Genomic DNA, 15,161 nt, shown 5'->3' with positions numbered 1-15,161 from the left:
GAAGAAATTCTCAGCATGGTTGAGAGAAAGAAATGAGTTTGTTCGCTGTTTATGTGTCTTCTTGGAGAGAAATGTCTATTGAAGTAGTTTGCCCATTAAATTGGTTTTTCTTTCTGTTAGAGTTACAAGAGTTCTTTATGTATGTGATCTGGATACTAGACCCTTATCAGATTAATGATCTGATCTTTGCACATATTTCCTCCCATTTTGTGTAGATTTTCTTTTCACTTTCTTGATAATGCCCTTACATGTACAGAGGTTTTTAATTTTGATGAAGTCCAGTTTTTTCTTATGTTGCTTGTCCTTTTGGTGTCATGTAAGAATACATTGCCAAATCCATGGTCATGAAACTATACCCCCTAGGTTTTCTTCTAAGAGTTTTATGGTTTTTGTTATTATTGAGGTCATTGATTCATTTTGAAGTAATTTTTGTTTGTGGTGTGAGGTAGAGATAAGTCAATTTTTTGAAACCAATTTACCCACTATTTTTTAAATTGGCAAACATTTAAAAAGAAAAGCCTGGTTATTTATCTTCAGGCATTCTCAAAAGAAGAATAGTAGACTGAATGCCATATACTCTTCACTGGCTTCACCATTTACTATTTTATTTTATTGTTTTATTATTTCTTTATTTATTTATGAATGAATGAATGAGACAGGGTCTCACTCTTGTTGCCCAGGATAGAGTGCTGCGGCATCAGCCTAGTTCACAGCAACCTCAAATTCCTGGGCTCAAGCAATCCTTCTTCTGCCTTAGCCTCCTGAGTAACTGGGACTACAGGCATGTGCCACCATGCCCGGCTAATTTTTTCTGTATATTTTTAGTTGGCCAATTGATTTCTTTCTATTTTTAGTAGAGACAGGGTCTCGCTCTTGCTTAGTCTGGTTTCAAACTCCTGACCTTGAGTGATCCTCCTGCCTTGGCCTCCCAGAGTGCTAGGATTACAGGCGTGAGCCACCACACCCGGTCACCATTTACTATTTTATAACCAACTTGTTTCTTGTCTCGTTGGTTTTTTCCCTCTTCCCCGCCCTACATAGAAACACACACATAAGGTTGTTTTGAAATAATCCCAAACATCTTATTTCATCAGACCTCTCTTTAAACATATAACTATAAAGCCATTACCACACTCAAAATTTAGATCTCTTATTTTAAATATAAGGATATAAATTTGGAAAGCATAAAATGTAAAAGCAATAAATAAAATCATTCATCTAACCCCTAGCAGCCACTATTACTCTTTAGATGTAAACATTCTAAATCTTCTGAACTTTCCAACCTGCTTTTACCTGTAACTGCTTTTAAGAACGACTTCTTTGGCTTCATAGGCATTCCATCATGTCACCGTTCTATAATTTGTATAATCAGACCCTTACTATAATTGTAGAGCATGTTGTCATATAGATTCTTAGTATAATAACTGGAGACATGTTCAATATAGTATGAATTTCTAGAAATGAAATAATTGCTCAGTTGGAACTTTTAAGGTTTTCTTGATCAACATTATAAATGTTTGTGTAATCAAATGCATATTTCATGTAGTGGATGGGTTTGCCCCAGTTGCCATATTTTCTCTAGTGTTTCAGTTTGATTTTCTTGATAATTAGTGAATTCATTGGGTGACAGTTATAGTTTATATTTTTTGTCTTTTTGTGTAGTACAGAAAGGGCATGGTACAGGGGCGTGGCACAGTATGGGAAATAGTATTTTTGCCTTTTAATGGCAAATTAATTTTGTACTTTTAAGTTTTTCATTATCTTTTTATTACAGTTAATTTTTTCATGAGCTTTTAGAAATTGATCAAAAAGAGTTGACTTTGAAAGATTTTTTAATGCATTTAGAGTCCAGTGCTTTTTCTCAGCATAATATCTTTTACAATTAAAAAATTACAGCTCAAGATATCACTGCAGTGAATAGTACAAGCTGTAAGAAGACATCAGATGAAAATTATGAGAACCCTTTTAGACCTGCAAAAACCCTGAAAGAAGGAAGCGTTCTAGATATTCTGAAAAGCCCTGGTAAGATAACAGCTACTGTTGAGAATAAACAATCTTAATTATTTAATGCAAACTCATGATCTCATTTTAATGTCATTTGAATTATGCTTTAGGCTTTAAAAAATTATGATAGGAGACCAACTTTTGAACATAGATGTAGTCAGATATAATCCTTTTGTGGGAAATACCTTCGAATCCTTATTTATTTCTTTGGAATTTAAGGACTCTGTAATAAAATGAAATCTCTAAGAGGCAAGTATAAAAGGAGAAAATGAATTGCCTGTCAATAGAGACAGGCCAATATGGAATCAAGAGCGAATCAAGACTATCTAGGCATGTCTTTCTCTGAGAGCATTGAACTGCCTTCTCCTCTCAAAGTATATATGGAACAAGGCCAGGTGGAAGGCATTTGCTGAGTTATAACATATACATATAGGAGACAGTACTCAATTGAAATGAAACAAGATTTGCAAGCTAGTAGGTAACCATTTGAAGAGGATAAATAGAATTTCCCAAATAGGATTAAGTTTTTGGTTCGAAATCAAAGAGAAAGTTCACAGTTTCATTTGCTGTGTAGTATAAGACCGTAAAACCATTTATAAGATAATCTAATGGCTCAGAAAGAATTTAAACTTACCCAGCAGATGTGTTTATGTAAATGGGATAGGTTTTTAAAAATAAGGTTGGCTTTTACAACAGAATTTAGAAGGATTGGATTTTTCTGGCCCAGATCTCTCATTTTATAGATGAGTATACTGCCTACAGGAATCCAGTATTTTAGATAGTTTTTGTGCAGTTATGGCAGAACTCTAGAATGCGTGTATTAGAATTTGGCAAGCATCAAGTGTGTATAGTTTATCTTATACATCTAGGGTTATACTTTGCACTCGTGGTACTAACTTCCTCTCGTCCCTTTTTGGATTTTGAAATAAGAAAAATTTGTGAGGAGTCTTCATTGAGCAAAATTAGGAAAATCTGAAAAGTTGGAAGGAGATCTGTGGTGTGTTGAGGTGGTTACTGTTAAATTTTGCCAACCTTAGTGATTTAAATTAATTATTAGCAAAATAGTATATTGTTGACCACTGGGAGTAACTGAAGTATTTGGGATCATTTTGCCCTTATCTCAAATAGCTTTAGGCTGGATTATTTATTGGTACCACTAGAAAACCTGTAACAACCCTCTATATTTTCTTCCCTTCTAATTTTCTTTTCCTTTGGTGGTAAAGCCTGGCAAAACAGATCACTGATGGGGTCAGTGTTTGTAAAATAAAAGTTAACTGCTTCTAAGTGAAGGATTAGAAAGTCATTCCCATGAATAAATTGTAGCTTAAGTGAATCAATTCAATGACAACAGTTGGGGTAGCACAAAGACCTCCACCCTCTAGCCCCATTCCATGCTTTTGTGTGAACAGCTTGTCTAAATTAAACACCTTCAGTTTTTGCCAAAATGGTATACTTGGAATTTGAAAGGATCTCTGAGATTATATTGAAGAGACATCTGAGACAGTTTTGTTTGAATAACTGTTCAGTAATTTTGTCTAAGCATGTATTTGAGTTGCATGTGCTCTTGCTCCATGAAAGGTAGATTTGGTTTTAATCATCTTTATATTTGTAGGCCTTACCAGAGGATTTGGTACATCTTTGTTGGGATTTGTCATTGAACCATTACCATTTTAAAGCCTATATGAGTTTAGTATAATTAAAAATAATCCTTATCACCCAGTTGTACTTTGGAGGGACATCTGTCAAATAATTATACCTGCACAACTCATATGGTTTTATTAAAGCTAGTGGATTCCACAACAGTGGATTATGACTGAACAAAATTCAAAGATGATAGATATTGAAGTCATTTGGCATAGCCAAGGGAACTTGAAAGAAGAGATAGATGAAGGAGGAAGGCTATGAGTATACTGTATTTGCTGGAAGGGCAGAACATAGCAAAGTGTACATGACAATAGTATATATCAGTAAATTAGTACAAATGAAGGGATCAAACTAGAAATTCCTCGAAGGAGAAGGCGCTATCCTGTAAATAAAAATATATTTTGTAGAATTTTAACTGGTCCAAGTGTCACTTAGTATATAATTAAGAAATATGATTGCTTAGATGAAAAAAAAACCTCTTAAGTAGTCCATCTTGAATTGTTTTAACTGTGCAGTAAGGTAAACATGTCTTCTCCTAGTAATAATATTCCAGTTAATGCTTTGATTTAGAAAGCTTCTCTAACTTTTGTTACACTCTCCCCTTCCTTTATTGCAGGTTTCACATCACCGAAGGTAGATTCTCTTGCTGCTCAGCCTACCACGACAAGCCCAGTGGTTTATACAAGACCAGCAATAAGTAGTTTTTCTTCTAGTGGAATTGGGTTTGGAGAGAGTTTAAAAGCTGGATCATCATGGCAGTGCGATACATGTCTACTCCAGAACAAAGTTTCAGACAACAAGTGCATAGCCTGTGAGGCAGCAAAATTGCCACCAAGAGATAGTGCTAAACAGACTGGAATTGGGACACCAAGTAAAAGTGGCAAAGCAACTCTTTCTACATCAGGGACAAGCTTTGGAGACAAATTTAAACCAGCAGTAGGAATTTGGGATTGTGATACCTGTTTAGTACAAAATAAACCTGAAGCGATAAAATGTGTAGCCTGTGAAACACCGAAACCTGGAACTGGGGTGAAGCGAGTCCTTGCATTGACAGTGGTTTCAGAAAGTGCTGAGACTATGACTGCTTCATCTTCCAGCTGCACTGTGACCACCAATACCTTAGGATTTGGAGATAAATTCAAAAGGCCCGTGGGCTCTTGGGAGTGTCCAGTATGCTGTGTTTCTAATAATGCAGAAGACAATAAATGTGTGTCCTGTATGTCTGAGAAACCAGGTATGTTTATGGCTTTGTGGAATAATATTGCTAAGTACTGTAGTACAACATTGTAATTTATTCTTTGCAAAACAGTTCAGAACAGCTGCAGTATTTTAAATGTTTCAGGATGAGCATTTCCTCGTATATATTAATTTTTCTAAACTATCTTGTTAAAATGATTTGCTTGGGGCTAGATCTCCATGTTCATTTTGGATAGGTTGTGTGTTAACCAGTCCAATATTTATGCTGACCTTTCTGTGTGATTTTATCAGAAACTTTTTCATCATCATTTTCAAAGTTGACGAATAAAGGTACAGAAAGAGCTTAAAGTGGGGCAGTGTTTCTCAAACCTTTTTTTTTTTTTTTTTGAGACAGAGTCTTGCTTTATTGCCCAGGCTAGAGTCAGTGCCGTGGCATCAGCCAAGCTCACAGCAACCTCAAACTCCTAGGCTCAAGCGATCCTCCTGCCTCAGCCTCCTGAGTAGCTGGGATTACAGGCATGCGCCACCATGCCCGGCTAATTTTTTCTGTATGCATTAGTTGGCCAATTAATTTCTTTCTATTTCTAGTAGAGACGGGGTCTCGCTCTTGCTCAGGCTGGTTTTGAACTCCTGACCTCGAGCAATCCGCCCGCCTCAGCCTCCCAGAGTGTTAGGATTATAGGCATGAGCTACCGCGCCTGACCTCAAACCTTTGTAGAGAATACAATATTTGTCTCCTCTCTAAGTAGAAATTAGGATAGCTAGTGGTCAATACCAGGGAAGGCTTCTTTAAGGATTAGACAGAGTCCTTAATGAAAAGCTGTAGCTGAATATTGATGACAGTACATTTTGTTCTCTGCCAGAGATGTTGTAATGATAGTAAATTACTGGATCATTAATGAAAAAATTCTAACTTAGCCAGAAAAATGTAGTTAGGTTTGAGTTTTTTCTGTTTCTCTGTTCAAAGTTGGAAGAATTACTGAAGAGTCACGTCAATCTTTAATTCATCTGAAAGTGATTCTTTGCTAGTTTTGTAATGTGATACATATATAAGGCATCATAGATATTGATTAAAAACATGCATATTCTGAGAATGATCCTTCCTATTTTTATTGCAATTTTTTTTTTTTTGAGACAGATTCTCACTCTGTTGCCCAGGCTAGAGTGCCATGGTGTTAGCTTAGCTCACAGCAACCTCAAACTCTTGGGCTCAAACAATCCTTCTGCCTCAGCCTCCCAAGTAGCTGGGACTACAGGCATGCGCCACCATGCCCAGCTAATTTTTTCTATATATATTTTTAGTTGGCCAATTAATTTCTTTCTGTTTATAGTAGAGATGGGGTCTCACTCTTGCTCAAGCTGGTTTCAAACTCCTGACCTTGAGCTATCCTCCTGCCTTGGCCTCCTAGAGTGCTAGGATTACAGGGATGAGCCACCGTGCCTGGCGTTTTATTGCATTTTTAATGGATGTGTAGTTTTATGTTTGTAATGTAAAGCTCTGAGTTGTTATATTAGCCTAGACCCCTTGCCTGAGCCCTTGCACCATGTTTCTAATTCCTACTGGGCATCTCCACAAGAATAAGACTTTAGAATCTTCATTCTGAAATACCTTCTTCTTCTCATGGGGTGCCCCCTCCTCACCTAAAAAAAAAAAAAGAAAGCCCTTGATGTATGCAGGAAACCAAAATTAATTTTTAGTTGGTGGAAGAGTAATAAAACTTTTGAGTTGGGAAGTGATTTGTTACACATGAACAAAGGAAGTTCATCTATGTATTAAATAACTGTATTCTTTAAATGACGAGCCATCATTTTCAGCAGAGGAGTGATATGGTGAAATTTGTATTTGTGATAAGTCACTCTGGCTTTTTGGAGAACAGATTTGAAAGCAACAAAATTTGGAGACCAGAGGACAGGTTAGGAAGTTATAGCAATAATATATATAGGTGATAGATACTGGTGATATGTACTAGTGGAATTAAATAGGGAATGGGGGATGGACAATAATGTAAAAGCAGTTGATTTCAAGCTACCAAAGTTGACATTCAGATACTATGTGAGGCTTTTGGATATTCTGATATAGACCTTCTGGGCTGGAGATACCAGTTTGGAGTTATTAGTTCATAGTTTTGGTATTTGAAGTCCTGGGAGTAGAGGTGATTGAGTTGAGTGAATAGAAAAGATGTCCTAAAACTGAAGTCACTAACTTAAAGGGAGTGGCAGGAATAAAACCTTTGAACAGTTAATCTTTTAAAAGGAACAACCAGAGAACTACAACAAAATGACGTGGCACTGGTTGCTTCTGAGGAGGATAGATTTCAAAGGAATAAGACCAATGGTCTCAAAAAAAGGGGCTATTATTCAAATAAGAGATGAATGGAGGGCTTAAACTAGAATAGTAATGGAAGAATCAGAACAAGATTGGAATAAATTTGAGAAATATGTAAGGGAGGAGGAACCATCCAGCTAAGCTAATAACCAAGTGGACAGTGGAGCCATCAACTTAGAAGAGACTATAGTGATGAAGCTCAGAGTGTGGGTTACAGATCAGATTAGGAAATGTTTTGTTGGTGTTTAAAACTATCAGAATAGATGAATTTGTGAGAAGGGCAGTGGACCAAAGATTGAACCCCAGGGAGCAATTTTGTTGGTAAGATAGAAGAGAACATACCTATAAAATGCAAAGATCATTCAGGTAGCTGTGGGAAAGTGATAATAATTGGAGACCATTTAAAGTAGGAATACCAGTGAATGGCTCCCCTCTCAACACTATCCCCATGCAACTTCTCCCACAAACATGTCAGTTCTGCTTAAAGATTTGTCACCTCTGTGTATCCTTTTGCCTTTTAGTCATTTCTTCCTTCTTTGCACACTTATTTTAGATCATTTATCACTTGGTGATGGTGCTTCTATGCTTTTTTTTTTTTTTTTTTTTTGAGACAAGGTCTCACTTTGTTGCCCAGGCTAGAGTGAGTGCCATGGCGTCAGCCTAGCTCACAGCAACCTCAAACTCCTGGGCTCAAGCAATCCTGCTGCCTCAGCCTCCCAAGAAGCTGGGACTACAGGCATGTGCCACCATGCCCGGCTAACTTTTTCTATATATATTAGTTGGCCAATTAAATTTCTTTCTATTTATAGTAGAGACAGGGTCTCACTCTTGCTCAGGCTGGTTTCGAACTCTTGACCTTGAACAATCCGCCCACCTTCGCCTCCCAGAGTGCTAGGATTACAGGCGTGAGCCACCGCACCCCGCCTGCTTCTATGCTTTTGAGGTTTTTTTTTTTTTTTTTACCCACTTTTAGACCATGAGCACCTTAGAAGATAAACAACATTTTATTCATCTTTAGTGTCTCCAGAAGCCAAGTATGGTACTTAATAAATGTCTACTAAGTGGCTAGCATATAACAGGACTGTTGTGAAGATAGTAGGTGTCAAGTTGAATTGCAAAGTGCATGATAGAACACTTCCTTCTGTGCAGAAATGATTGTTTCAAAGGCAGAGAGACGTAGGCTTTGAAATCTTGAAATTAATATGGTCATGGCTATGTATTTTATGTGTTAGAATATTGCCTACAGTTTTCATCTTATGTCTTAGAATGTTGGGCTGTTTGAAGAAATTTGACAAAGATTCTTGAGAACAATTTAGTCTTTTAGCTTCTAATTTGTGAGCATGATTTACAAAACAGAAGCCCTAGAATTTCAAACTTGGGTTAAGGGGAGCTCAACTCTGAGCATGGTTAGTGTGAGCTGGCTCATTTATAAGGTTAAAAGAAATCTGAGAGGTCTGTCCTATTCTTAATAATCTACTGTTCATATTTTTGGCCTTTTATCTTAATAGGAAATGTTACTAGAAATTGAGCATTGAAACTTTGTGGTGTTATTAAAATCCTGAAATGTAAATTAAAATTTTCATGTGTTTCCCCATTATTTATTTATTTTTTTTTTAGGAAGTTCAGTACCTACTTCAAGTGGCAATTTTTTAGTAACTTCAGTACCTACTTCAAGTAGCAGCACTGTACCTGTCTGTCTATCTTCTGGAGGTTGTCTAGGATTGGACAAGTTCAAGAAACCTGAGGGAAGCTGGGACTGTGAAGTGTGCCTAGTGCAGAATAAAGCAGACTCTACCAAATGTGCAGCATGTGAAAGTGCAAAGCCAGGCACAAAATCTGAGTTTAAAGGTAAGGCATGGTAAAGGGCCTCTTTGTAAAGCCATTTTAAAATGACGTACTTGCAGATACCGCTAGTGTTTAAGTTATTCATTTTCTATTGAAAATTCATGTAAAATGAGATCTTTTAGTTATATATCTATCTATGAATTATTATAAACTTGAGTTAGTTGTTTGTCAAGAGTCAGATATCTTTTCTATAGCTGAGTAAAGAAATTTTTCTTGTGTTATTGAGTCTCAAAATTTTTTGGTTTTTTTTGTTTTAAACTGTTAACACCCTATATTAATTTACTGACTCTTATTTGACTCTGAAACCTATTTAATTAATCCTGGCTTGGAGTTTGATTTCTCAGAATATGTCTCAGAAAAAGAACTCTTTTAATATTTTAATATGTAAATATACAGGAAGAACTTCTCAAAGTAATTAATGCTGAAGTATCTGGAGGCCAAATTTTTCAAATTTTTATATCCCTGTATGAATTATTTTGATCATTTACACATTTCAGTCAAAATTTTGATGAAAGCTGGGAAAGAAAAGAGATTTTAGATCTGAAGGACCTGCCAGGGAGGGGTGAGAAAGATTTTAATCTGTAAGATAGTGAGCCTACAAGTTGGAAATGTGTGGGGATTAAAAAGAATACCAACCTTTATCTATTTCATAATTTGCCTTGGACTCTAGTAGCTTTTAGATTTTTTGACTGCAAACCAAAAGTCAGAAATAACCCTTTTATATTGTGAACCATCACATGCACAGTGTACTCGTCTATATGATTGAAATAAAAGTTTTACAAACTAATACTTAGCTCTGATGCGTGTGAGGTACCCTGGTATTTTCTATTTTATTTCATTTTAAAAGAAAAATAGCTGGTTGCAGCCCACTAAATTAATTGAGTGACGAATGGGATACAACTGACAGTTTGGAAAACATTGCATTCATGTATTTTAGAAGGTAACTGCTTTCCAGTCCATTTTCTCTGATTCTGTAGTTGTTAATTCATGGTCCTTTTCTAATACTGTTCTCTATCTGCAGTTCAGTGATCTACCATACTTTTAAATCTGTCCAGTAGAGCCCTTTGAAGCCAAGATGATAACTTCTTAATTCTTATCTTTGGCACCTTTATTTTTAGCTTTCTGTCTAATATTATTTAATATATTTTAGACCATGTGGTTAGCCACATCTTTCTGAGATTGTGATCTAATTTTTCAACTAAGCCTTTCTTAGGGAAAGAAGGTGGGGTGGGTAATCATTAAAGGGGGAAATCTGGGGGATGGGCTTATAAATCTTGGCTATCATTTGCCTATTTACTTATGGGTAAGAGATTAATGCATAAGTATCTTAGCGCCTTTAAATGATTCTTGTTTTGAGCTGATCAGTAAGCACTTCATTTTACTAGTTTCTTTAGCTGCGGAAAAACATGAAACCAAGAGTTTGATCTTATCAGTATAATATTGTTTAACTTTATAAATTTTGCCTCAACTTATGTAATTCTTGTTTTTTGATGCTAAATTATTTTTAAATCCTTGCGTTAATAATACATTTATTCATAAGATTTAAAAATCAAGAATAAGATTCACAGTGAAAAGTCTATCTCTTGTCTGTATTTCAACTTCTCCCCTCCAAACGTAATACCTATGGCTAATTTGTTGTAAATCTTTTGGTGTTTTTGTTTTTTGAAACAGAATCTTGCTTTGTTGCCCAGGCTGGAATGCAGGGGCATGATCCTAGCTCACTGGAGCCTCAAACTCCTGGGCTCAAGTGATCTCTTGCCTCAGCCTCCAAGTAGCTAGGATACAGGCACACATTGCCACATCCAGCTAATTTTTTAATTCTTTGTAGAGATGAGGTTTCACTACATTGCCCAGGCTAGTCTCAAACTCCTGGCTTCAAGTGATCCTCTCTCCTTGGCCTCCTAAAGTGCTGGGATGACATGCATGAGCCACCACACCCAGCCTCTTGTATATCTTTCAATTTCTTTATGCCCATCCTAATCAAACACTATTATTCTGTGTATTCTTATTTCCCTTTGCCTTATTAGAAAAGATTGCTATATTACACATCCTTTCTGCACTGTTGATTTTATCATGTATTATCTTGGGCATATCTTTATTCTTTCTCATTTACAGTTGCCTTAATTGCATATGGCATTTTGCAGGCCTCTAAGTTTATCTTTAAAACAAAGTCCCAGCTGTAGAATTGCTGAGTCAAAGGGCATATGTGTTTGTAATTTTTGGTAAAGATTAACAAATTGCCCCCCTACAAGTTTTTGCTAATTTCCACATCCACCTGCAGTGTATAGTGCCTGTTATTTCCAGTCTCATCGCCAGTACAAACTTTATCAGACTTTTTTGATCTCTGCCAGTCAATAAATGAAAAGTGGTAAGGATTGAGATATAATTCTCATACACTGTATGTTGGTCAACCTGGTTCACGTTTACTGCCATTGGTAATACTCTTCAAAGTAGGCCTTTTCAAAGTTACTCCTATGTCACTTTGGCTTTCAGGGTTTACATTTTATTTGAGAAGGTGAGTATATTAATTCATTGTATGTGTGGTGTCATATTTTTTCAGGCTTTGGCACATCTTCCTCATTTTCGAATCCACCAGCTTCATCCTTCAAATTTGGTATACCATCATCCTCTTCTGGGACTTCTCAGACTTTAACAAACACTGGAAACTTTAAATTTGGAGATCAGGGAGGATTCAAAACAGGTGTGTCATCAGATTCTGGGTCTATAAACACCGTGAGTGAAGGCTTCAAATTTTCTAAACCAATAGGAGAGTTTAAATTTGGAGTTTCATCTGATTCTAAACCTGAAGAAGTTAAAAAAGACAGTAAGAATGATAATAATTTTAAGTTTGGACTCTCTTCTGGTTTAAGCAACCCAGTTTCTTTAACTCCATTTCAATTTGGGGTGTCTAATCTTGGACAGCAAGAAAAGAAAGAGGAACTGCCTAAATCTTCAACTGCAGGCTTTAGCTTTGGTACAGGTGTTATTAACACCACCCCCGCTGCTACTAACACCACAGTGACCTCTGAGAACAAGAGCAGCTTCAGCTTTGGAACCATAGAAACCAAGAGTGTTTCAGTGCCTCCTTTCACATGTAAGACATCAGAAGCAAAAAAAGAGGAAATGCCTGCCACCAAAGGAGGGTTTACTTTTGGCAGTGTGGAACCTGCCTCTGTGCCATCAGCCTCAATGTTTGTTTTGGGAAGGACAGAAGAGAAACAGCAAGAGCCTGTCACTTCTACTTCTCTAGTTTTTGGAAAGAAAGCTGACAATGAAGAGCCAAAGTGTGAACCAGTGTTTTCCTTTGGGAATTCAGAGCAAACCAAAGATGAGAGTTCTTCAAAATCAACGTTTAGTTTTAGTATGGCAAAACCATCTGAGAAGGAATCTGAACAGCCAGCAAAGGCCACTTTTGGTTTTGGGTCTCAAACCAATACTACAGCTGGTAAGTATCAAAGTTTTTTTACAAGGTATCTTTGATATCAAGTCAAGGAATGGTTTACATAGTTGTACATAGAACATAATTGATAGAGTCCAGAACTCTTTGGGAAGGAGGCCTAGGATTTTCAGTTTCAACTGCTATAAACCCTTGGGATTCTAATGAAGTTATCTTCAGATCTAATTTTGAGAAATACAGCTCTCATGGAAAGCCTACAATAGTGCACATTTGTATATATCTTTCTCCCTTTTGTTTGGGCTTTTATAATCAGAATTGGCATATACTACCTGGGAAAATAGGGATTCTTACTTGAGCTCATGAAGTGTTTTCTAACTAATATAATTTTTTGTAGAGGCCTTTATGTACAGATAGTTAAGATATCAAGCCATCATCAGACATTTAAGAAACACAAACAACAGATACAATTAATCCCTGAGAAAACAGGTGATTTTGAAAACTAAAATCCTAAAGAAAAAAACGAAATAGCATCCTTACAAGCTAAAAAACATGGTTGATGAAATAAAATTATTCTGTGTACTGAGTTGTAGGAAGAACATAGCTGACAATCAGATTAATGAACTGGAAATTCCCCAGACAATGCAAAAGTATAAACAGATTGATCCAAGCTAGATCCTCAAGTTTCTTTTGAATAGGAGTGCTTAAAAGATGAGAACAGTATGGAGGAATATCAAAGAAATGACAGAAAAAATTTTCTGTTTTTACTTTCTTTCCTTTTTTTTTTTTTTTTTTTTTTTTTTTGCTAGAAACAAAAACCCAGATTGAAGAAAACTTTCTAGATATAAAAACATTGGTCTTAAAAAATGGAATGATCTGCTCATTGACAAAGACCAGTGAAATTTTAGGACACCAAAGCCCAAACCCTGAATACAAATAGGTATCAGATTAGCATCAGACTTCTAATTTGCAATATCAAATGCTAAAAATAGTAGAGAAGTGCCTCCAAGTAAAAATGGTCTCGAACCTAGAATTCTGTTATCAGCCAAATTTGTTAAACTTGAAGGCAAAATATAGTTGATTTCAGACAACAAAGGATCAAAAGTTGAATGCCTGTGAACACTGTTGAATAATAAATTGGAAACACTCAAAATCAAAATTAACCTTAAAAGAGTATGGAATTTGACAAGTAGCTGTATTTTTTGTCTATCAGATATTTACTTGGACATGTAAAGACATCCTACAAAGAAAACCAAAACTAAAATTACTTATCATTTGGAAAGGAACAAAACGAGATAGGGTCTAATGAAATTTTATCCTACTTTGTGTAAATCATACTAATGCCTATAGCATACTGTGACCAGCCCTCCCTTGTGTGTAATAATGGAACGAACAAATTATTGGAATAGTGGGGGAAAAACTCTTCAGCTAGGTCGCTGGATTTAGGATCACCATATAAAAATTAAAAGCTTTCCTTCAAATCAGCAATAAAATAGCATATCTCATTTGTATTATCTAACATTTTTAATTTTTTTAAAAAAATTTATTTCAAAATAGGGAGTATAGCTTTTTTATTTGTTATTTTTTTTATAATATGGAATGCATTATGAATTTGCATGTCATCCTTGCGCAGGGGCCATGCTAATCTTTGTATCATTCCAATTTTAGTATACGTGCTGCTGAAGCGAGCACTCCGCGGATAGCTTTTGTAATCCTTGAGTCAGGACTGTAAGTGTGCCCATTTCCTGAATAGTGTTCATTGTACCCTTTAGGTAGGTTTTTGCCTCCCCTTCCCTCCTGTTTGATTTCCAATGACTTTTGTTTTCCTCTGGGCACCTGTGTGCCCATTGGTTAGTTCCAGTAACATTTTTAATTCGTATTTTATAACAACAACAGAACTTGTAACATGCTGAATACTTAAAAGACACAAAAGACATACTTGTTTCTGGGTGAGAGATCTCCTGTCCCTCCTCATAATTTCAGTTCTTAGAGCAATTGTTGTGGAACTTGACAAGCTAAAGCAATTCTAAAATTCACATGGGACTGCAAACTAGTACAACCTCTGTGGAAAATAATATGGGGACACCTCAAACAGCTACAAGTAGAGCTACTATTTTACCCAGGAATCCCCTTACTGGGCCTCTACCGAAAAGAAAAAAAAGACATTCTATAAAAAAAAAAAAACCTGCACTAGAATGCTTATAGCAGCATAATTCATAGTTGCAAAGATATGGAAACAACCCAAGTGCCCATCAGTACATGAGTTGATTAATAAAATGTGGTATATGTATACCATGGAGTTCTATTCAGCCACGGAAAACATTGGTGATATAGCACCTCTTGTATTATCCTGGGTAGAGCTGGAGCCCATTTTACTAAGTGAAGTATGACAAGAATGGAAAAACAAGCGCCACCACATGTATTCAACATCAAATTGGTGTTAACTGATCAACACATATGTGCACATATAGTAGTAACATTCATCAGGTGTGGGCAGGTAGGAGAGGGGCAGAGGGGATGGGTACATTAACACCTAATAGGTGCGGTGCACACCATCTGAGGGATGGACATGCTTAAAGCTCTGACTCGGGTGGGGCAAAGGTAATATATGTAACCGAAACATTTCTACCCCTGTAATATGCTGACATTAAAATAAATAAATAAATTTCACATGGAAGGGAAAATATACAAGATATTCTGGGGAGAAGGGCAGGCACACAGGCAGGTTTGCCCTACTAATATTAAACCATA

At 36.3% G+C, this 15,161-nt stretch overlaps 1 protein-coding gene and 1 non-coding gene across 3 annotated transcripts in view; one reads left to right on the top strand and one right to left on the bottom strand.

Moving 5' to 3' along the window:
* The window catches only part of NUP153 (nucleoporin 153), a 97,055-nt gene that overhangs the window by 71,285 nt on the left and 10,609 nt on the right, over positions 1 to 15,161 (top strand). For both annotated transcript variants that reach the window (XM_076010488.1, XM_012753611.2), the window contains exons 15-18: positions 1,897 to 2,022; positions 4,265 to 4,882; positions 8,789 to 9,019; positions 11,577 to 12,461. In XM_076010488.1, the coding sequence (XP_075866603.1) occupies positions 1,897 to 2,022; positions 4,265 to 4,882; positions 8,789 to 9,019; positions 11,577 to 12,461 (1,860 nt within the window). The remainder of the gene's footprint in view (positions 1 to 1,896; positions 2,023 to 4,264; positions 4,883 to 8,788; positions 9,020 to 11,576; positions 12,462 to 15,161) is intronic.
* On the bottom strand, positions 13,999 to 14,102 carry LOC142876767 (U6 spliceosomal RNA). The gene has a single exon (XR_012923585.1). It is a non-coding gene; the product is annotated as a U6 spliceosomal RNA (small nuclear RNA).

This window comes from Microcebus murinus, chromosome 15 (assembly GCF_040939455.1).
Source record: "Microcebus murinus isolate Inina chromosome 15, M.murinus_Inina_mat1.0, whole genome shotgun sequence".
Classification (NCBI taxonomy): domain Eukaryota; kingdom Metazoa; phylum Chordata; class Mammalia; order Primates; family Cheirogaleidae; genus Microcebus; species Microcebus murinus.
This window is presented reverse-complemented; position numbering and strand designations above follow the sequence as displayed.